Source organism: Falco naumanni, chromosome 1, assembly GCF_017639655.2.
Source record: "Falco naumanni isolate bFalNau1 chromosome 1, bFalNau1.pat, whole genome shotgun sequence".
NCBI lineage: Eukaryota > Metazoa > Chordata > Aves > Falconiformes > Falconidae > Falco > Falco naumanni.
In genome coordinates, this window is record NC_054054.1 from 24,203,943 (window position 1) to 24,226,420 (window position 22,478).

The following is a 22,478-nucleotide window of genomic DNA, read 5'->3' on the forward strand; positions in this document are numbered from 1 at the left end:
TCCACAGGGAAAAAAAGAACAGCATTAGCATTAAAAGGTCATCTGTTTTAACTACCTGAATTCATGTCAACTGCACAACCAACATTTCTGACAAGTTGATTTAGACTTGGTTGCATGATGTGCTGAACATCATGGCTGATTCAGCAAAGCATTTCCTAGTGTGTTCAACTGTAAGTTTGCCTATCTGCACGCTCACCCACACACACTGAGAACTCAGCCTGTCTTGTTACACAGAAGCACAGCAACACATCTATACAGCAAAGGGACTTTTACTTAAAGGCGGTAGATAACTCGTTGTTTTGAAAGCAATACAAAAACTATGGCCATCAGATCTCTAAAACAGCACCTTCTACCAGCTGAGAATACAGGCCTGTTTTTTGCAAATTACACTCCCAATTATCGCTCCTGTTGCTTTGTGGTAGTTTTTTGGCATATTATTGATGGAAAAATCTGTCTTTCCAAAGAACTGCACAGGGCTGCGAGAACCAATTTCCCTGCATCTGGGCCTTTTGCAAGTTCACTCCTCTTGGTTTTTAACTTCTATCACAGCCTTTCATCTGAAGCTGAGACAGGCCAAGACTTGTAGGTCCCAAATAAGCATCAGTTCCTGGTGGCTAGAGAAGAATACTGCATTTAAAGAGATGTGCTATATGACTAGTATTCTATTAACAATACATCAATGTTACTTTGACCGTTTTAAGTCATGCTCCAAGCTTTCATGGGTACCAGGTTAAACATTTGCTGAAATCTACATTATTTACACTAAGGCCATTTAACACCACTCTGTCAACGCAAACAGACAATTAAGTGGACATAAATATGATGTATTTGCCAAAACAAAATAGGGACCCAGCACAGAAATAAAACACCTATCTTAATTATGAATAATCAGAAATGAAGAACTGACATCCACATTTTCTGGCACTTATAGGCAATATTATTTAGAACTGTTATTGGATCATTCCTAGTGTGTACTTGCATGAATAGTGCAATCTTTAATGGCCCCTTCCAACCCAAACCATTCTATGATTTTGTAAGTACTCTTGTGCGAGTACAGAATTCAACCTGTAACATGATTCAATGTATTATCTCTCCACAGTTCCTCATTACTTCACAGGACAATCAGAAGAAGAATACTAAATTAGCTAAATGACTAATATTCAATTAATTCTGATGAGCACATAGTGAATTCAAACACGAGGAATTTCTCAGCTGCAACTGGAAACCAGGAAACAGCTATAGGTGCTGCATGAATTCCAGAAAGCACAGCTTTCACATATAAGCCATTCTCTAGCTCTGCATCACCGATGCACAAGCAAAACAAAATGCTAACGCTGACAGCACAAACCAAGCATTAGCTACAAGTTTAAAAAAAAAAACAACAAACCCCCAACCAAAAAAAACCACCACATTTTTGTAGTGTTGTTTCACAGAAGGCAGGCACAAGTCATACAGCTCCCAGTGGCACTATGCACACTCCAGGCATGTCTGACATTAAGGCGCTTGGTTGTTGTGGAAACCAAATCCCATAGATTAATTAATGTTCAGCAGCCAGAGCCATCTCTCTTCCTCTCTGCCTCCCTGCCCCCAATTAAAAAAAAAAAAAAGAGGGGGGGTGTGCTTTTTACATCACAGAAGAATGTCAAAGCAAAAAGAAACTTTTTCCTCCTAAATGCAGAACACTACCAATGAAAGTTAGCAATCAATGAAGTGTTAGTACTTCGTGTTTTTAAAATTAAAAAGTATAGCACCATTTCAGTGAGGCTGGTTTTGCTTTATGTGGCTACGCCAAACTATCTCCAAGAAGGTCCTGCAAGAAAGATGATTATGTGAAATTTCTCAAATTCCTTTATGATAAAAGAACTTCTATGGAAGTCCCTTTTTTTTACTTTCAACATGTAGATGCACTAATTAAAAATAATTTATTTCAGGTGAACTATTCCAGTAACTGACAGTCTTCATGTGAATGCATTTGCACAGTGAGATGCAGGATTTGAATAACATTGATTCTGAGTATCAGCATTTTCTTTTGGCTGACAACGGTTCTGATCCTTTGAATTCCCCACTATGTCCCAGTTTACAGGAGGGACTAAGATCAGACATAATTACATACATGCACCTAGCAGCTTGCTATATAAATGCATACTATTAGCAAGCAGAATGCACCCACAGAAGAGAACTACGGTTAGGAGCCACTACAGATAAAATTTCAGAATTTTTAGGGGAATTAGTTAATTAATTTCAGGATCAGTTTTGGGGCCATAGGTCAAACATATCTAAGATACTAACAGATTCAATTTGCTGCTTTTGAAAATCTGTTGGCTTCAGTATCTGCACCTTGAGGTACCTGGGTACTTCTAATAGTCCAGTTCTGATGAGAATGAGGAACTTCTCCACTCATTTTTTTCCCCTCAGAATATCCTTATGAGCTACGCTACTAGTTGCCTGTTGATGATACTCAATTGTGAATAATTAAAGTAATAAAAATCTTGAAGGCATACCATATCTAATAGGTATTTTGTAAGTAGAGAGTACATAGGGTGAGAAAACCATTAAATACCATAATATATACACATACCAACTAGCTGCAAGTATTTATTACTGTTTCCACACACACACACACTTCTAATTAGCCAACACCACATACTGTGACTTAAAGCACTTACTTTCCTCTTCAGAAGAGGTTGCAATGGATTACGGAATATGCTCAGATATGCTATGACTTCACAACACAAAATCACCTCATGAGAGTCCCCTACTCAGTCCCATTCATAGCAGTGAAATAGAGCAAATTTCTACAAGCCAAGATACTTCCTGGGGGACAAAACCTGCACTTTCGTAGTTAAACAATGCCAAGAGCTCTCATGTGTTTCTCAAATACGTAGCTCCTGAGCAAACCTACCGACTTGAAGAGATGCTCAAGAGTTTTCAAGACCAAGCCAAACACATCATCAAATATAACATTTCAGTGTTACTTTACAACTCTTTCCCTTTAAATTGGGCACCATTCCTAATTTGTCTGCATTTCATTTAAAATAAGAAAAATACCTTTGAGATGATTAATGGCTCCCCATGCTCCAGTCCACCTTTCAGTGTGAATCCCCATGGAGCGCCTCCTTGAAGCAGTGCCTCCAGGTAGATGTATCTTCCTTTATGGGCGATGCTGGACTCTGAAGATGATATGCTGGTGTTAATATTGTCTAACATCTTCATCTGTCCTATCACATACTCAGTCAAATACAAAACCCACTCAGGCAATCAGAGAGCAACCAAATTGGAAATTAAACTCCCCAGAAGCCCACCACAAGTCATCCCTGAATACATCAAACAAGAAGAGTCCGAGATGGAAAATTCTTCGGAGCTAAAGTCCAATGCGATGGGTTAAAAATGTTTCCCATCAACATTTCAGCATGCTGTTTCTCCTTCAGAACTGCAACGTTTTACTAGTGTTTCAGCACTGTGCTTTCCCCATTCTCAGGTATTCTGGCCATGATAGCTTTGTAAAGACTTCTCTTCCTGTCTTCAGTATATCAAACTTGTGCTTTTAAAGATGTGGGCAAAAAAAGGAAAAAAAAAAAAGTTTATAGATTTAAAAACCCCTGGCCAGCAAATTGCCAAAATCCAAACGAATGCTTCATTTGTGATTGATTATCAGTCTTTTCTTCCTTTCTGCATGTGATTTACCATTACAATGGCCTTTTTGCCTCAGCCCACTGCACTAAAAGAATGGAAGCGTCTTCTCCCTCTCACGCTCTCAGTTACTCTGTTCGCTTACTTCACAATTTTCTGACTTGTCAAAAAAAAAAAAAAAAAAAAAAAAAAGGCTGGGGGAGGAGAAGAGAGACAGTCCATTCCTAAAACTATTTAGAGAGGTTTAAAATGTTAAATAACTCCATGCTTATTGCATTACAAAATGCAAAAAAGTCTATCACAAAAACTGAAGAAGCAGGTGAAATTAATCCTTTGGGGAAAATGTTAAGTTGATAGCTGAGCTCTTTTCATTTTCTGTGCTCTCCCCGATGATCTGCCAAAGCTGCAGCAGCTACCGCTGCTATGAGGGAGGGTGAGGAAGTGAGAGAGAAAGGGAGAGAGATGGATTAAGGCAAGTAAGGCTGTGCTGCCCAATTGTGCACATCAAGCACGCAATTATAAAATGCAGTGTGCAAAAGCTGGGGCTCACCCTTTTATTATGCCCCCGGAAACCACCATCTTTCTATTGTACTTGCCAAGGAATTGTAACAATCCAAACTGCCAGCTGCTGAAAATACAATGGACCTGTTCCAAATGAACACAGCAAAGCACTGCTAATAATTTTGCTCTCATAAAGTGCTTTTCCTCCACATGCAGCCTACCAACTTCCCTGGGCATATTTCTTTCCCTCATTTACATTGCCATAAAAGGCCAATGCTTTCCCAGTATATGAAACAAGAAATAACACTACAAACTTAGGATACTTTTATTAATGTAGGCAATCACCAATGACTATTGGAGAACTTACTGATGCGGGTGCATCTGTTCTGGCATATATGCATGTAGGCTTAGGCATTTGACTCATCACTTAAATGGGTGTTGACAGTATATATACTGAAGATGTTCAAAAAAATTTTCTTTTATTGGCCCTTGAACTGGATGATAGAGAGGGTAGCCCACAGACCACTACCTTGACTGCTGGAACAGCTGAGTAAACAAATAGCAGTGCCTATGCCTCTAAGGCGCTCACGCTTTTGATCTTATAGTGCCTGGGACATGCATTATTTCTCCTATGGGCTTTGAAAACTGTGAATATCTTGTGTTAACAAACCCATAGTGAACTGTGAGGGAAAAGCTTTGAAGCTGCGACTAAAACAAGAAATCTTTGCATTTGTTCATGCCCTTCAGGCTGCTCTATTCCCATCCCCTTTAAGATGTTACAGTTTCCCTAGAGCCTTCTTTTTGCTCCATGTGCAAAAAATGCTCTCCCAATAGCCAGGAAGAGGAACGCAGAAAAGAGGCTCCTCCCTTTATTTTTCATGGTAGATGATCCTCAATCCTTGCTTATATTGAGCTTTGTCCCCTCTTCTTCCCTCGCAGGGGCTGAGTTTTCATTAGCTTCACATCCTTGTCAGGCTCACAGATTGCTTTTATCCAGAACTCACCCTTCAGTCTGACTCAAATCAGATTTCTGTAGTTTTACACTCCTAGTGTTTCACTGTAAAAACCCTCATTCCAAGTACCACAAAGAGCAATTCATTTCTGTCCCTCCACAGGCCTTCTAAAGACAGACCAAGGCTCCAGGAGCTGTCTCTTGGGGCCATACATCCTCCTGTCCATAGCCATCAGGACTATTTAAGACTGTGTAAGAATGTGCCAGCCTGTTAACAAGCTAAGATACTTCAGATTATGTCAATTTTCAATACAAAATGTTGGTTACTACACCTTGTCTGCAGACACCAGAATTTCAATAAGAGCTGTATTTCTCATGGTGCCTACAGTGGCTGATGATTAACAGTTATCAACACAATTTCCAAGGTACAGTTTTTCTTCAGTACTGCAATTTGTTTCAGTGAATACATCATTTTTGCCAATAATGCCATTAAATTTTTCACCTTTGCAAGCACATAATTTTTTCCCCTTAACTACATCCAGATTTGCTCATCCTTCATACTATCAATCCAGCTCTAAAAAGGCTACATACAAGTGCTTGCCTATATCAGAGACCCATGATGAGATAAGGAAAAAGGTTTGATCAGTCACCCAAAGCAGGATGCCAGATACTGTGCTGCTTTCTCAGCAGGCTCTTATTCTACACAGGAGTTAAAAATCTGTCAGGTGCTCACAGAACCCCATTGCCATCTGTGTTACTTTTACATTTCTCATCCAAGAAAACTGTCTGGGCCACCCTCACAATACTAACTTCTTGGTAATACCCAAAGAAGCCAAAGCATTTTTTGAACACTAGAGATAGGAGCAACTCCAGCCTGCACACATGGGATTTAACTTCCTGCCAGACACAATGCAAACAAAACCAGTGCAAGATAACTTAATAACATACAGCAACCATTGATGAAGGAGGGGGGATTAACAACATGGAGAGTAGCATTGCTGTGCTTTAGCTGAAAACTAATTCTTCCGAGAAATAATTTCAGTGCTGAATACAATTAAAGCAACAGTCACCATTCACCTACATATAAACATTTCAAAGTATTAAATACAAATCTTTTTTTCTCATCTTGCCTCTGGCAAGACCCACAAATAGCACAAGTATTTTAGCACTACTTGCTATAAGAAAGGAATTCTTCTGTGAGGAATTCCTCTCAGGACAGAGCTTAAACACACTATGCTGGGGTGTAATAGAAGAAACCTGGGTTCAGAAAATTTCTGGTCACACAGAATAATATATTTGAATTAAAATTTTGCAGTTTCAGTGTAAGAAAAAATAAATTGGGAATAGAGTAATATCAGAATCCTCACCCTCAGTTATCAGGTACTATACTGCTAAAGCCAGAGAAATTACCATTGATTTCACTTTTCAGAGATCACAATCAAACCCTACATTTATCATTAAGGCACTGCCTCCTTGCCAGCAGCTGCTCTGACTTTTCCTAAATTACTTCAAATATCCCAAGTTTCTTTTGCAAATGAAGTTCATCAGGGCAACACTGCCCCCATCTGCTGTCAGCATCAGTCGTCACTGTTTAAGATAGATTTAAATGCAAACATTGCACAATTTAGTTCATAGGCATTTGCTATATGTTTCCTTTTCAGAAAGGAAGCAGAATCTTTACTTAGTATTCTCAGTGGTGTTATTGATCTTACCTGGGTCTCTGAACTGGTAAATCATCAGGTCTTATTAAAGGTAAACCTAGATATCAAAGAAAGAAAATTGATCTCCTAAATGTTGTACACATCTGTTACTGCTTTTTTGGCTGGGGAATTAAACATTATGCTTAGTTGAAATCTACCTGCTGTTCAGTTATATCCTGTAAGTTCAGAGGAAGCAAATTCACAATTTATCTCTAAAGAGAAAACTACAAAATAAAGCAGCCCTCACCTGTACAGAAAAGACTTCTAAGGAGGAGTAGCATGCCAAAATGGCTCAGAGTTGGATATCAGAGGAGCAGAAGTTAACTGATTACCCAATACATCCAGTTTGGCAGAAATTTGTTCTTACAAGCAGGTTGACAAAAAGCTCAGGATGAGGAAGCGGATGTGATCAACCTGCATCCGCTCCTCCTTTTGCAGTCTTTTGTATTTCTAGTTGCACACAAACTGCTTCTGAGTGAGGAAAAGGCTTGCAACAGCCCTGTTTGAATTTATATTTTAAATTGGCAAGGTGGACAAAAGGGGGTAGAAATGTGAGTCTTCATACCTTTCACAGATAGAAACAGAGGGAATGGGTGACTTGCTCATGGTCATATACAAAGCATGAAAAGGCTGAAAAATGAAAGCAGTGCTTTGCTGTCCTAGCTTACTGGTTTCATCAAAAACAACTTTCCAGCTCCCCCCCCCTCCCCCGCCCCCAGACAGGGCTCTGTATAAGCTGAAGAGCTTCAGGAATGTTAAATAATAATGGACAGCCTTCAAGCCCCAGTGGCCCCAGCTTCTTCATTTCCACCCCCACCCCCCTCCCCAAGGCCTGAAGCCATTCACCTACACATGCAGTAGGACTGAACAAAACACAAGTATCAAACGACAACTCGCCTCAATCAGCCCAGGATCCCTTAAGAAGTGAATCATTGCTTTTTGGGGTGACAATTCCCTGAAGGTTTATTATATAAAGAATTAGAAACAAGTAAATAGAAAATACATCTTTTCTATATTTACCTCCAATCAGCTTGAGCTGGCTATAACATATCCATCCACTCAACTCTGTAAAATGTCAGTCTTGCGTCTAAAAGAAGAAATTACAGGAAGGAACACATGTTAAGATTCTGTATGGCCTCAAAGAGATTGCAAACAACTACCAACGTTCAAAATCTCCTTCTGAAGAGACATTCCTAGGGATACACAAGGAAGCTCTGCTCAGATTCCAGGTTGGATTTGAGTTCATCATCCTTCCAGGACACGGTATAAGCCTGCTTTTCTGGACAGGCCTGAGGTGAAATATGAAAAAATCAGAGAAAGGGAAAGACAGAGATCAGAGAGTGAAAGGAAAGAACAAAGCTGAGAAACAGAAGCAAGCTGCAAAATTCATGAATCTGCATCCTTTTTGCATTGGAAATGGCACTTGTCTTTGAAGTCTGAAAAGAAAGAATTTTCTTTGGTGAAGATAAAAAAGTATCTCCATTTAATATTACCTCTGGCACAAACTAGCTGTGGGTCCCTCAGTCACTCAAAGCAAATGGAAAAGCAACAAGCAAAGGTGAGAGATCCACCCCTCTAAGGAGTGCACAAGTGCTGTTACAGCTGAAGGCAGTGAATTCAAGGTATCTGAATTCAGAATTGCAGATTTTCTCTCTTCATCTGAATTTCCACCTATCTGACATAATGCAAAGAGAATCACCCTGCTGAAATGAGTTTGAATCAGGAACCAGGAATCAAAAAAGAGTTGTGACAGGACAACACCAAAAACTTACATCAGCTACGTTGTTGTTGTTGTTGTTATACAAGCATTATAACTGTAATAATACCGAGGCCACTTGAGCTGTAACAATCCCTGGTTTTCTATATATTACCATAAGACCTTCCAGAGAAACAGGCCATTTTGCACTCTGAATGGACTAACTTAACAAGATGCACAAAAGCAGGGGCATCAAAGATAAAAGATTCCACGATTCCATGGAGTTATCCAGTATTATTATGCTAAAAGGGTTTTCCTTGTTGAGGCTCAGTTATATACTTTAGAAAAAGAAGAAGCACAAAATGCTTAGGGCAGCCATCACCTCATTTAAATGAATTGTAGTATTTATCTCTGTCTTAGCAGGCTGTGTAGATGACTAGACAGCTTTTAGATATACCCATCTGCTGAGATCAGAGGCTTCTGTGACTAGTTATTTCTTGTAATTGTTTCGTGCAAGATGGATTACAGCTGAAGTCACCTGAGACACCATGGCCAGATGCTGTTACTGTAAGGCTGGAGACCACAGCAAGCTGTGATGACACAGCCCTGTGTCTGAGCTCATCTTGTAAAGAGCAGGTCAAATTCTGTAGACCTTTATTTTTGATATGTGGCATATGCAGAAACATGGGAGGTTCACACAGATTAGTTTCTGGAGGGGTGGGGTGTCCCCCAAAATAATTGAATATTTAACAGTTAAAGCCACTATTAATTCCTTTAACCAAATCTGAAATGGCTGGTGGATATGGCCCTGGTATTTTAGAAGCAGCGCCTCTGCTGGCACAAATTACTCCGTTACCTTCCTCTAAAGCTGTATTACCCTTGCACCGCGCATAGTCCTCTCTGTGGGAGTAATGGATCATTTTAAACGTAAGAACTTTATACTTGCCTCTTTCTGGCAAACCTGTAGTGATTCTTAGATTTTTCTTCTCAAAGATACTCCCCAAATAGAAGAAAAGTTATTCAGGAATTACATCCCACAAGAGTTATTCTGTCCCCAGGTTGTAACTGCCGTTTCAGGATTAGCAGGTCGAAGCAACAAAGAGGCTGGGGTGCTCAGGACCTAAACTCCCAAAAAACACTAGACAAAACGGGCACCTTTTTCCAAGAGAGGTAATGCTCCGCACAAAGCGACGACGCGCCTGGGCCCTGATGGGGAAAAGCTATCAAGTTTCCCCCCCTGTAGCCGACTTTGAATGACAATTTGCGGAGAAATCAAACGCTGGATGCAGCATTTATTGGCTCCCACCTCATGCACATGATCAGCTCCACAGGGAGGAGTTTGTTCCCAAGGCTACCGAGTCGGGTAAAGGGGCTAGGGGTCAGGGGCTGGTGGCTCCTCACCGCTCGGGGGGGAGGTTCGGCAGCTGCTCGGTGGACCCAGGAAGGAATACGAGACGATCAGTGCTCCCCTCCACTGCCAGCCCTGCAGCAAGGAGCAAACCCTCAGCGCGCCGTCCAAAACCCAGGGGACACAAACCTCACCGCTGTCTGTCACAGGTAGGCGTGGGCTGCCTCCCACGGGAGTTTTCATGCTTCCTTAACACCTGAGACTGAGCATTGAAACCTGGCTTTAGGATACTGTATAGCATATTTACTTGTAAAGTCCTTTGCCTCTTTTCTCTGCGGACAGAAGAAAAATACTGCTTTTCGGTGCTGCCTCTTTTTCTGGGTAGTGCAATACAAAGTTCTTCTTTCCTCAAGCTGTTTTTCATGCTCTGTGTGTGTTTTTTTGCAGTCGATGCACTGACAACTCTGCAGCATGGAGCAGTTAGGAGAGGTCTTTTTTCAACTGGTTAATTCTTCCTTTTCTTCCCTTAGTCTGAAGTAGTGCACATAAAATTCACTTTCCATCCTTTGTCTTTAAGAACTAGATGAATGGTTTTGCATCTTTTCTAAATTAAAATGGTGTGCTCTCCATTGAGGAATAGTTATGTGGTTTTCTTCTTAGTCAGGTATTTAAATAGATATGTCTTGTCTCCTGAATTTGCTCAGGATCTCGGTTTGCTCAGACCTCCAGCTCTCTGATGATTTTGTTTTGGGCCTGGTTCATACACCTGTTCCTGGAAACTTGTAACATGGTGTGCCTGGTATAAGCTGTTAGCTGTTTTTCTGAATAACTTGAAAATAGGGACAATGTGTTGACACTTGTGTGTTCACTCCTTAAATAAAGATGCAAAATGGGACAGTCAGCCATATCGTTTTCTTTGCTGAAGTAAAGAGACTGTCTCTTGTCTCTGCACGCATTCTCTCACTGAAAATTGAAAATACCTGTGAGGCAGTCATCTTTGGGAATTCAAAAAACATTTCACCTCTGAAGAGACTGGTGTAAAAATAACAAGGTCTTAATTTTTCTTTCTGAACTGTACTGTGGGGAAGAAAAGGCCTCTCTGGCAGGAGGAAGCCTCCCCACCCCAACTTCTGCCTTCAGTCTGCTCAGTCACACACACTTCCCCCAAACACCATGAGAAAGATGACCCAGACCCTCCCCAGAACCCCTATGAGAGGATTTTTATCCCTATCTTTAAGCAACGCCATCTCACCTGCCGTAACACCCCAGCGCCCCTCAGGGCGCCTTAACTCCAGCGTACGCAGCCTGAGGGGGGCACGCGTGAGCCGCCATTTTGTGGCTGGGGGCTGGTGCCCGGGCTGCGCTCTCCCCCACGGCTTCCCCGAGGCCCCGCTGAGATCCCAGAGGATCGGGTCGCAGCCGTGGGACGGCCCTTTCCTCGTGAGGAGGCCGGAGATGGGGCAAGATGGTTCCCCTCCCCATGAGGGAGCGGCCTCTCTGGGGAAGCAGCAGCGGGCACACGGCCCGGTGAGGTAAAGCCCCTCAGAGCTGAGGTGTTTTATAGAGGCTGGAGGGACCTGGGAAAGGCAGGGTTGCCTGCGTGCTGTGGACCTTTGGTCTGTTACCCTGTATTGTTTGTTTCAGTGTAATTACTATGGATGATTACCATCAAACGTTTGTTGTGCAACTTCATACTGTTAAGGGAAGGTTAATCAGTCCAAGAAGGAACTAAGACAAGAGATCTTCTGGCGAAGCCAGAGTTGAAACCAGATGGACTAAAAGAAGTTGAACTGTGGTCAAGGCAAGTTCATGTAGGGAAAGCAAATGGAGGTTCAGTTGTTCTCTGTGAGCTGATTACTACAGGGTCGACTGTTTGAAACCCTGATAAGACTCTTTAAAATACTGCAGGGAGCATTTGTGATGCTTAATTAACAGAATACTGCTTGCTGAATGAATATGTATGACTTTTCTGAGAAACGCAATGCATAAACATATGAACGATCTATATAATCTTGCCTGAATGTAACACAGGGCACGCATATTAGGTGGAAGAATCCCTCATGCATCCAGTGCTGCAATAAGGAATGTTTGCTTCTTAATGCTACTTTGGTGTTAAGGAGTTTTCTTACTCCGTGTTTGGGTGACAGGCCAGGCCTGCATGTGTCACCGCTGGGGAGCCCCGCAGCCACCAGCCTGGCATGGTCCTGTCCTTGTGGGGCAGTTGAACTATGTGAGGGTTGGGGGCAATGTTTTGATTTTAAGGAAGCATTTCTGGTGCTTGGGGGTGGGATAAAGGGCTCAGCTTCTCTTCGTTATGTGACCTTAGGAAGCACCCATGGTGCCCTTCTTCAATCAAAAGGGTATATTGAAGGTGTCAAATTATCCACAGTACAGAAACTGCTGTTGCAGCTACCTCTTGACTTCCAGTTTAGTCCTGTGTGTTTCAGAGGACCAGTCACTTGGGAAAATCCAAATAGTGTAAATAAAATCCCATCGGATACCATCCAGATCAAAGCTAGCCCTGGGTAATAAATTTTTTTTCATTGTTTCCTTTTTTTGGGGTTTAATTGCCTGAGAAAAAGGTTCACAGACTTGTCCCCAGAGTGCTGTTAATAGCAATCACACTCCCAAAACTCAAGGCATACAAGTCTAGACTTGCCCACTTGGGCTTGCCGCAGACTTCAGTTTTTCTTTTCTTTTGGGCACCTCCAAAAGTGCTTTTGTGAGGAAAAAGGTCATTTGGCTTTAATCAAGCAGATTGAGATAGGCAACAGTTGTAGATGAGGTCATGGCAGACATTTATAGAAATCTCATCTCTGGGGGGTTTTGTAGAGAAGTTCTGTGTCTGGAAACATCTTAGAAGGCTGGTAGTGTATAGGATTTGCCACTTAATTGTTGCAAAACTTAACAGGTGATGCTAACAAGTACTTACAGAAGCCTGCATCTGTGTTACCCTGCCAAAACAAAGCATAAGGCTTTAAAAAGGAGAGGAACTGTGTCACTCAGTATCCTTTAATTCCTCCTACAGTATTAAAATTAGGTGGGCAATATTAATTTCTTATTACATAAAGTTGATTTTTGATATATTGGGAAATAAAGGCACGTCTTTTTCTTCACAGGTGCTGTTACAATGAATGAGAATATCCAGGAATTAAGGTAGTACATGGGTTTTGTTTGTTATCAGAGAAATTCCTGTGCCTGCTATCTGTCATTACAGTAAAGAGTACACTCACTGAAAATGAAAGCCAGCAGATTCCTAAGGTGTAGTTTGTTACACTAATGTGACAGGAAAGATAAGAACACAAAATTTAAGGGTATGGGTGTCCAAGGCACTCTGCAGTGAAAGATGAATTACACTGATCATTGTAATTTGTGTGCCAGGATAATAGCTTACTTTCTGTCCACAGTGGAATGCATTCTTCCTGCTGGCAATGGGATTTCTGCACAAACAGCAGGATATAGTACTGCGCTTTGATAATGAGTTTGCACGGCTCCAGGATTCTGCCTACTATTAGATTCAGAATCGTTCAGCATTGGAAAAGTAACACTTGTGAGATTCAGTGATTTTACAGTTTTGGGTGATATTTTTTTTCCCTGCCCAGAAGGTGATGCTTGAATTTAGTGATTTTTATCTCCAATTGTGTATCAAATATTTGAAAGTTTCTCCCAAAGAAGGATCATTACTGAGTATGAAAATTAGTGACCAACTGAGAAGAATGGGGATGGTATTTTTCATTTTAAAGCTTTGATTTATTGATTCACTCAGACTTTGATGGATCAAAATGAAGTGTCATCTCACCATCATGCTTATTGCAACAGTGTGTAGTGGCAGACGCATAGAAAAATGGTCAGGAAAAAGTGGTATTTTTGCTTAGTCTGCCTCAGTATCCCAGTGTCCATGGAATTAGAATGTAAAGACTTAGTGAATCTGAATGTCTATCCCAACTGTGACATTTATTAGTCCTGGGGATTTGTCTAGTCATTCTTTTAACCTGTTTATGCATTTAGGTTATACTCCGCGATAACAGGGCACTGTTGGTAGAACTGCCACCCTTGCCTGTAGCTGATGCCCCTTCTTCCTACTTCAAGGGTAACAGACTCTTCAGGATGCTTTTCCCCATGCTCTGCAGTCTCCTTGCATTTGTATCCTCTAATCTTTTTTATCAGTGATGTTGTAGAATGAAAATCCAGGTTTATCGGGATGTGTTAATACAAATGCAGAGAGGGGGCATAACAAGTGCAGTGCGCAGACACAGGGACTTGTTGCGTTGTGAAAAAAAGTGCTGCATGGACAGAAATCAACTGTGCGTGTTGTAATTGGGTCATTTGCTAATGTCACGGTCCTGCAATGTACACACAACAGTACTGATGCTAAATGACAAGGAGCTGATCTCACTGCTGATCTGATATTCCTCCCTCACCTATAGAATTGTCACTTAAAATATTTTCCCATTATTTCAGATTCCTTTTTGTCCCTCAGCTATTTTTTCTTCATTTTTCTTCCTAGTTTTTTTCTGTTTACAGCTTATAGATGAGTTGCCAAAACTTGCCCATTATTCTTACTTAGATTGGATTTCTTTCTCTTTTGGACAGAACAATTTGTTTTGTCTTCCCCCCACCCCCACACCCTTATCTCTCTACTTTCTTTGCACACACACACATTCCCCCCCACCCCAGGAATGTAGTGAATGACCTGTTGCCTGATAAATTTCAATAAAATAAGATGGTGTGAATTGGCACAGGTGTCCTTCCTTCTGTGCTCAAGGTTTTATATAACCAAATGCTTCTCTGATTCTACAGGTTTTCTGAGATGTTTCTTGTTGTGCCTGCAAATGAAGTATTTGACAGATTTGTGTGGGTTTGACCATAAAGTTACAGTTTTGTGTCAGTAAGGTAACATTTTACTAGCCAGCAAGGGTGAAAAACGTGGTAAGAAAAGGAGATCCCTTCTCATAAGCCAGTTTTGTTCTGTTTGATGAAGTGTTATTTTACTTGCTTGGACTTTTATACATTATGCCTGCTAGTGGCAAAACACGGTAGTGTACTGGACTACAGTGGAGCTACAGCAGTTGAAGATTTGGCACTGTGTTGCCAAATGTAAGTGCAAACCAGGAAAATACAACAGCGTTACCAAACAAATTCTTTGGTTTCGCTTCTCTTTTCAGTCACTCGTTTCAGGTTGCATTTGTGACACAGTGCTGTTGGATACTTTTCTGTATTCCATCTTGCCTTTTCAGCAAACATTTTATGTGCTGTTCTGCAGGGAGGCACTGGAAAGACAAACAAAAGAGGCTCTGAAACTCCATGAAGAAATCGCCAAATTCCCAGTGGAATCAGTGATACCTTCTTTAAGTTGTGAGGAATCTTTACCGAGTGGCAATGTGCCTAATGTGGGCAAGTATTAAATGGATTCCAGAACAAGATTTGGGAGTAAATCACTGTTTGCAGACTTGTTATGTGGTTTAGAAGAGTGCTCATAAGTTCCTGTTTCATATTTCAAGTTGAATCCTCTTTAGGCCTCGCATCTTGTAAAGCTCTTATTGACACAAGCCAAAGTTAAAGGCAGAGCAGTTTTAAAATGTCCTCTGAACACTGTGGCGTTCCCCACCCCATGTGCAACCCTAGAATTGGCTGGGTTTGTTGTCCTTAGAAAAGGCAGTTCTTAGGTTTGACTGTCAATAGATAGGCACTGAGTGGCACTAATGCCCAGTTTGTACAGGTGACGGTTTATTCTTATGTAACAACTCTTTGTTTCAACACTTAATCTGCCTTTCAGGTGCTGCTAGCTCATTTCTCGGAAACCAGAATGTTTTAGCTTCTTGCATTCTTAGCACAGTGATGGAAAACTCAGCCTCTTCTAGTGTTGGTAGCGGTTCACCCAGTAGTGTCTTCTGTTCCAAATATGAAATGCATACTGATTCTGAGAAAAAAACCAAGATGGAAAACGTTCTGGAAGAATACTCACAGAAAGGTAGAGATGTGCCGAAGAGGCTGAATGAAGTGAGTTGCAAATCTGGGGCAGCTTCTTAAGTATAGATGAGTTTGTGGTGGTGGTGGTGTTGCCAGTGCTATTTTGAGCAGCCCCTTGGTTGCTGTAAATTGTACTTGGCCATCGTGATTCCCACATGCCATTTGACAGGCAGAAATAGAGAACGGGCAGTAATGTGGGCACGATCCTTGTAATCACGTTCCATGCACCATCAGTCCACCGCAGCACACTTGTGACTAGCTGGTTAATTAAGAAATATTTTTTTAAAAAACAAAACCAACCTCTTAATAATTCCCATACCCACGCTGCTTCCTCTCAACCTCATATTTTTAGGTTGTGTGTTCAGTATTTGGGTTGGTTTAGCTTGGTGGTTTGGTTTTTTTTCTCCTTTAGGCCACTGAGCTTCATGAGCAACAGAAAATCAGTTTAAGACTGATAATTGCTGATTTGCAGACCAAACTGATGGAAGTGCAGCTGGAAAGAGATGCGCTTCAGGATGCTAGGTATGAAGGCCAAGAGAGATGTGTTATGGAGAATGTATATATGGGCTTCAAGAGGCACACCAGATTTCCTGAGTGAGAAACTTGCCCTCAGGAAGAAAGGCAATGAGACTATGGCATCTTGGTTTAGAAGACGGCTTATTATGTAGTTGTAAAAGCAGCAGTGAATCTACATAAGTGTTATACCTGTTAGTCAGGATAAAAATCCATGTTGGGAATCCTATTTTCTAAACTATTTCTTTGGTTTCCCAATTCAGACAAAAGGAATCCCAGAGCCAAGACAATGTAAAAATAGAGTTAAAAAGTACTATTCAAGAGCTGGAAGCTGCCAACCAGCTGCAGGAGGAGATGCTGAGGGAGGCTGACAGCCAAACTGAGCATCTGAAAAAGATGGTCCACAGCCATGAGGAAGTACTTTTGGAACTACGTGACATCCTAACAGACTACGAAGGCAGCACAGGCATGAAACATTATGAGCATGAGAACGTTACTAGCCTACACATCCACAACCTGAGCACAGCATTTGCTGACATCCTGCGAGATTTAGACTCAGAGGTGTCCTATCTCAAAGAAAAGGTTGTCCTGGTATGTGAAGCAAGTGCTGCTTTTCCTTCCAACACTCGTGTGTTCTGTTTTTTAGAAAATGGTTTTTGAAAACTGCGTGAGCTGCCATCTAAACAGGCCTGAGGAAATGGTTATGGCATAAAGGGGTACAAATACTACTTCACAGTTAAGGTGGCAGGTGCTGGTATGCCAGTCTTCTGTGCAGTCCCCAACTTGAGATCGGGTTTATCGCTGGAATTTAACCTGTATTGTACACGTTTTCACAGTTCAATGCGGAAGGAAAAGGAAGGAAATTACGCTTTGAGAACTACTGTTTAGACCATCTTTTCTTTAGGATTTAGCATTGTCATCTGTTTACAATAGGTGGAAGAAGAACTTGAGTCATTGAAAAAAGATTCACAAACCCAAAAACAACTTTTGCTTCAGCAACATCAAAATAGGTACCTGTTCTTCATTTATTTATTCATGAAACATAAATAGATGTTTTTTCACATGTTCCACAGATAATTCTTTTCTGATGAAGGTGCGATGGGGAGTGGCTGAGGGGCAGCAAGCAATGTTTTTGAGGACCTAATAAATTTTCTCCCATTCCAGATGTTTATTTGATCTTGTGCTGACAATTTCTTCTTTTACGTACTGCCTCAAAAAATACTGTTTTGGAAGAATCTGTACACCTCACTTTTGTAAGTGTCACTGGTCACTTAGGTTGACATGTAGAATTTGTTGGCAGCCTAGTTCCACCGTTAAAGGAAAAAGATTGAAAGTAACCACTAGAGCGGTTACATCAGCTTTTTCTTCCTAATTCCACCAAGAGCGTTGTCCTTCCTTGTTCAAGAAGTCCTGATTTCCCCAGCTATCCACCTGAATTATACAGTAAGCTGTTCAAAAAGGCTGGTAATTCGAAACATGGTATTTCATTCACAATAGAACATAAAAATTATTATATTTCTGACTACTGAAAAATCCCATTACCTTCTCAGTGGTGAAGTTACTTTTTGCCAAGATTAAAATTATAACCACTGTGTTCTTTATGAGATGGGATCGAGCAGTTTATAAGTGAGTGTGAACAGGAGGTGGCAGCACTAACCGATAAAACACATGGTGTACGCAGCTATGCAGATAGTAACCAAACCCAGATGGAGATAGTATGTTTTTTGGTTATAGTATAGAAAATGTTAAGATTGACCTTAATTTGGGAGAAGCCTTATGCTGCTAGTATATTCTACTCTCTGCCCTGTGCTTTTGTTTTGTATTGCCTTTATTTAAAGAGTTAAGCACTCTTCGCCTAAGTTACGGAATGAAGACAAAAAGGGGAAAAAAAATATTAAACCATGCTGTATAGAGGGGAGGAAAAATAGCCATGTATTAAGCAGACTGAGAATTGGGAGACTAGGGCTGGTTCTCTTCTCAGACTGCTGTGGTTCAGGAGAGTAAGGCCAGCAAAGTCAGTGGAAGTTCAAACTGGCTTGAGCTGATGGCTCTGTTCTTGCCACCAGTTTTTGGAATGATGAATCTCTGCTGTCTGAGTTGTGAACAGTTTTTGCAGAGTACATGGCTTGCGTTAAGGGATGAAAGAGTATGTAATATAAGAGCTGTGGCTGAGTGCAGTTTTAGGTGACTGCATTTTTTCTTCTTTCTTTCTACATGTTTTGTAGATTCAGATACAAAATTAATTTCCAGTTGCATTATCAGTTGAATCACAAGAATGGCTAAACATTTACGTTGTTTGCGTATATGTACAAATAGTAATGAGTAGTAATTTTAAAGAAGGGGTAATACTCATTTTGGATAAATAGCTGTGTTGGTATCGTTGACTTCGTTAACAATAGAGTGAGAATTAAAGGACACTTAATTCTCACCGACCACTTGATGAGTCAGAAATCAGTGCTGAGTGTGTCAGTTAAAAAAATGAGGACATGCCACGCAGTGTTACAAACTTAAGATGAGATTAAATATCGGTATGCATTAATGTATGACTTACATAGTTGAGACTGAATAGCTGATAGCAAAATGCTTCTCTGTTCTGCTCATAGAATAGTTGGGGTAGGTTTGAAAGCAGGTTTAGCTTTCTTAAAACTTGCTTGAGAATAAATGAATTATTATCAGGAATAAATGCATCGATGTTTCAGTTTATGTAATTTTATGTGATACAGATATCAGAGAGCAAATCTAACCAGAAGTCATAAATTTTATGTGATCCCACTGTGAATGATAATCATACTTTAAAACAGTAAATTTCAGTGATCATACTGATTGCAGTGAAAGCAACCACAAATGTTTCATGCTTTCATGGTTCTTACAGTTTCTAATTGCTGCACCTGAAACTTTTCTTAGGGAACAAACAAGAAAACAAAATTCAGTGCATGCACATCAAGTGAGTCACCTGGAATCTACAGTTTCTCAGCTGTATTCTGAATTACAAGAAGCTAAGAGGATATATGAAGTCAAGGTGTGTATGGATTTCTGTGTTAACATTAGTGCTAATGAAACTGTATATATAGATATCTAAAATGTTCCAGATAAATAAGGGATTGCTTCAGAAAAATTATGTGAACAAGAAGATAAATTACATTATCCTTAACTCTGCTTCTCTGTATTATTTTTAAGAACAAGTTCTCTTTCTCTAACACAAAATAGCTTTGCAAACCTTACTGAACACAAAATTACTTAGCCAAATGTATTGAGAGGATACCATAAATGGTGCCTTCTGAAAATACTTAAAATGATTCTGCTCTACAAACGTCGGTTGGACATGCAGGACAAGAACGTTGTTCCACTGTACTACTAGAGAATATATGAGCAAAAAACAGGCAGTAAAAGTAGCTCCTCATTTAAGTTGTACTGCCCAGAAAAAATATTTGGTTTGATAAATGCAAGGATGATCATAGAGATTACAGCAGCTCCTGAGAAGAATTCAGGTGCCCGGGGATGCCCCATTGAGAGTTAGGAATCTTTAACATTCATTGAAATCCAAAGGCTTCTTTTCAGTAGGATATAAATAGGTAAAAAAGGGAGGTTGGACAGCACCTCTGTGTTCAGACCATTTCTTAATCCTATTAGAAAACATTAGTCTTGACAAACTGTTTTTAACCATGCTTTTCCCCAAACACCAACTTTTTTCCAGGTAGTACAGCTGGGAATTACTGCAGACAAATGGAGGGAACTTCTTAACGGTCCCACCACAGAATCTCTGCCATGTCACTAACTGCAGCATTTTATATCCAGTTTCCGTATCTCATCCATTGTGTCTTTCACTTATTTCACTGCTTTGGTTTCCAGTTTTATAAACCATTTCAGTATCTTTAAGTTCTTTCTTACTTTTGGTGAAAGATAATCTATGGGTTTCTTAGAAAATTACCTGAAAACAGTTGCTGTCCAGTCCCTTTAAAAATCAGTGGAGCTGACCCACGCAGAAATGCTTAATGGATCCAAATCCAGCTTAGATTACAAGTCATGAGGATTTAGGCATCCTTCTCCTACATACTATTGGAAAGGGAAAGTTCAGGTCACAGGAGTGCCATGAAGTTTGGCAGAGCTGGTAGTCTCTGATCCAAAAAGGTCTGGGAATGGAATGGCAGGTATGTGCAGGTCAAAACTGTGGACCCATGGTGTATGTGTGCTTGCACTATAAAGCAGAGCAGGAGGGACATTGGTTTTTATTGTTTTTGTAGGTTTCCACTTCTATCGATTCCATTGATTCACATGTATCAAAACTCACACTAGTCAGTTCCAAAAGTGACTTTTCACAGTGTCGTGACCAAACTATGGAAAATTTGTAAATTAATCTCCATTACTGTATTTCATCTCAAGGAAGAGTACAATGTACGGTATGCTTTTCATGTTAGGTCTACTTACCCGAGTTCTTTTGATTTAAATCATGCAGCGCACAGCATAGAGTCGTGTCACATATATAGCTACAACTGTAGTGTATATTCCTTGGGCATGTTCCCTTTCATAATGTTTACCTCATAACAGATGTAAAATTGGAAACTGGGAATCAATTTAAGACTGTTTTTCACAGTCTACCAACTCCACATTGGGTTTACATATCTATAAAAGAATATACTACTTGGTCCAATGAAAATTGCTTTTGAATAGCAAGTGTAATACACTGAATTGCAGAGGTAGGACTTAGTGAGAGACAAGCTGATAGCTGGAGATCATTTGATCTTAAGACTGTCATTCCTGGGAAGGTGCAAGAGAGGATCTAAATAAAGCTTTTACTGTACGTCTCTCTTTTACAAGCGTTCCTCTGCAGCTTCTCTGGTAGGAAAACACCTCAACACTAGAAAATTTTCAAGGGGCTAAAGCCAGTTTAAGTTGTTGATACCAAATAGTTTCAGCAGTCAGAAAATCTGGTACTCAGTGGATATAAATGTAAATATGTAAATGTTCTGTTTGAATATGCCTATGTCAATATATTTATTACAAAGTGGTGTAGACTGGTCCATCATCTCATACACTGCCAGAAGCTGCATCCTTTCATTGAAAGTGACTACCAATGGGAGCAAAATGTGTTTGCCTGTAGAGTTCTTGATGTATTCATAGTGAAGGAATATACCTCCCTGCCTTAGCTATATAAAACCTGCTGTTAGGCCTAGGTGTGTCTGAACTTCCCTGTATCATTAAACAGAAAGTGAATATGACTGAATATATGCTTGGGACCAAATAATCCATAAATTAACTTAATTGTATAGGAAAGGCCCTGTGTGCGGACAGCTTTTTCTGTCACTGTCTGTGGAAGCCCTGTTGGTAATGTTGTACACAGCTGTTGAGCTCTGCAGAGGGTGTACTTCAGGCTGAGATTTTCTGTGGAAATATGGAGTAGTTGTGTAAGGTGGGTTTTAGGGAGAACTAATCTAGGATTTACTGAGATTTCTCCTGATGGAGGGCTCCACAAGATGAGAGAAACCCCTTTTGAAAATTACCTCAGGCAATTACAGGAAGAAAAGGTCCTGATAATGTCCTGCTGCTGCTTAGGCATTGGAGCTCTAGGAAGAGAAGATTTGTGATTTTATCTGATTTTGGTGAAAAAAACCTTTTTCCTTGACAGTGTTGTCCCATATCATTCTGATGTTCTCAAGCCCCCATTTGGTGAAGGGCATGAGGTTTTGGGTCTAGCCCTGCATAAATGGTCCATTACTAATCAATGTTAGCCAAAAGAGAACTTGCAGATCCTAAGTGTTTATTAGAAGAGGACTTTAGAAGATTTTGTGTATTTTCTCATTGATGATTCCATGTAAATTGCATTTTAATTATACTTGCATTATATTGGCTTTTCTAAATAGTAGTACTGCAAACCAAGCAAGAACCTTGAACTTTTTTCTTTTTTCTAAAGTGGCTCTTTTCCCATTCCATTCAATGTTTACAGTGTAGGTAAGGAATTTTTGAAGAGCTGTGGATCAGGGTGGAAGCCAATTCATTCTTGGGAACCTCAGTTAACTCTGCAATGAAATTGAGCTTAATCACTGAAAGAAGACAACACAATTCAGAGAACACCTAGGGAATAGCTCTGCTGAGGCAAAAGATGGCATTTAGACTTCTTTTGAGTAAAATCTAGAAGAAAACCTAGAAGAAATCCAACGTACTATTTAAAAT

General features: G+C 40.4%; 1 protein-coding gene across 11 annotated transcripts in view; it reads left to right on the plus strand.

Moving 5' to 3' along the window:
• Positions 1-9,848: 9,848 nt before the first annotated feature.
• Positions 9,849-22,478, plus strand: part of CCDC158 (coiled-coil domain containing 158) — a 56,586-nt gene continuing 43,956 nt past the window's right edge. For all 11 annotated transcript variants that reach the window (XR_005826750.1, XR_005826751.1, XR_005826753.1 and 8 more), the window contains exons 1-8: positions 9,849-10,036; positions 12,947-12,983; positions 15,091-15,221; positions 15,604-15,827; positions 16,210-16,319; positions 16,574-16,901; positions 17,244-17,320; positions 19,215-19,329. Coding sequence is in view for 5 of the 11 variants with exons in the window: in XM_040585977.1 (XP_040441911.1) it covers positions 12,958-12,983; positions 15,091-15,221; positions 15,604-15,827; positions 16,210-16,319; positions 16,574-16,901; positions 17,244-17,320; positions 19,215-19,329 (1,011 nt within the window). In the remaining 6 variants the exon portion in view is untranslated. The remainder of the gene's footprint in view (positions 10,037-12,946; positions 12,984-15,090; positions 15,222-15,603; positions 15,828-16,209; positions 16,320-16,573; positions 16,902-17,243; positions 17,321-19,214; positions 19,330-22,478) is intronic.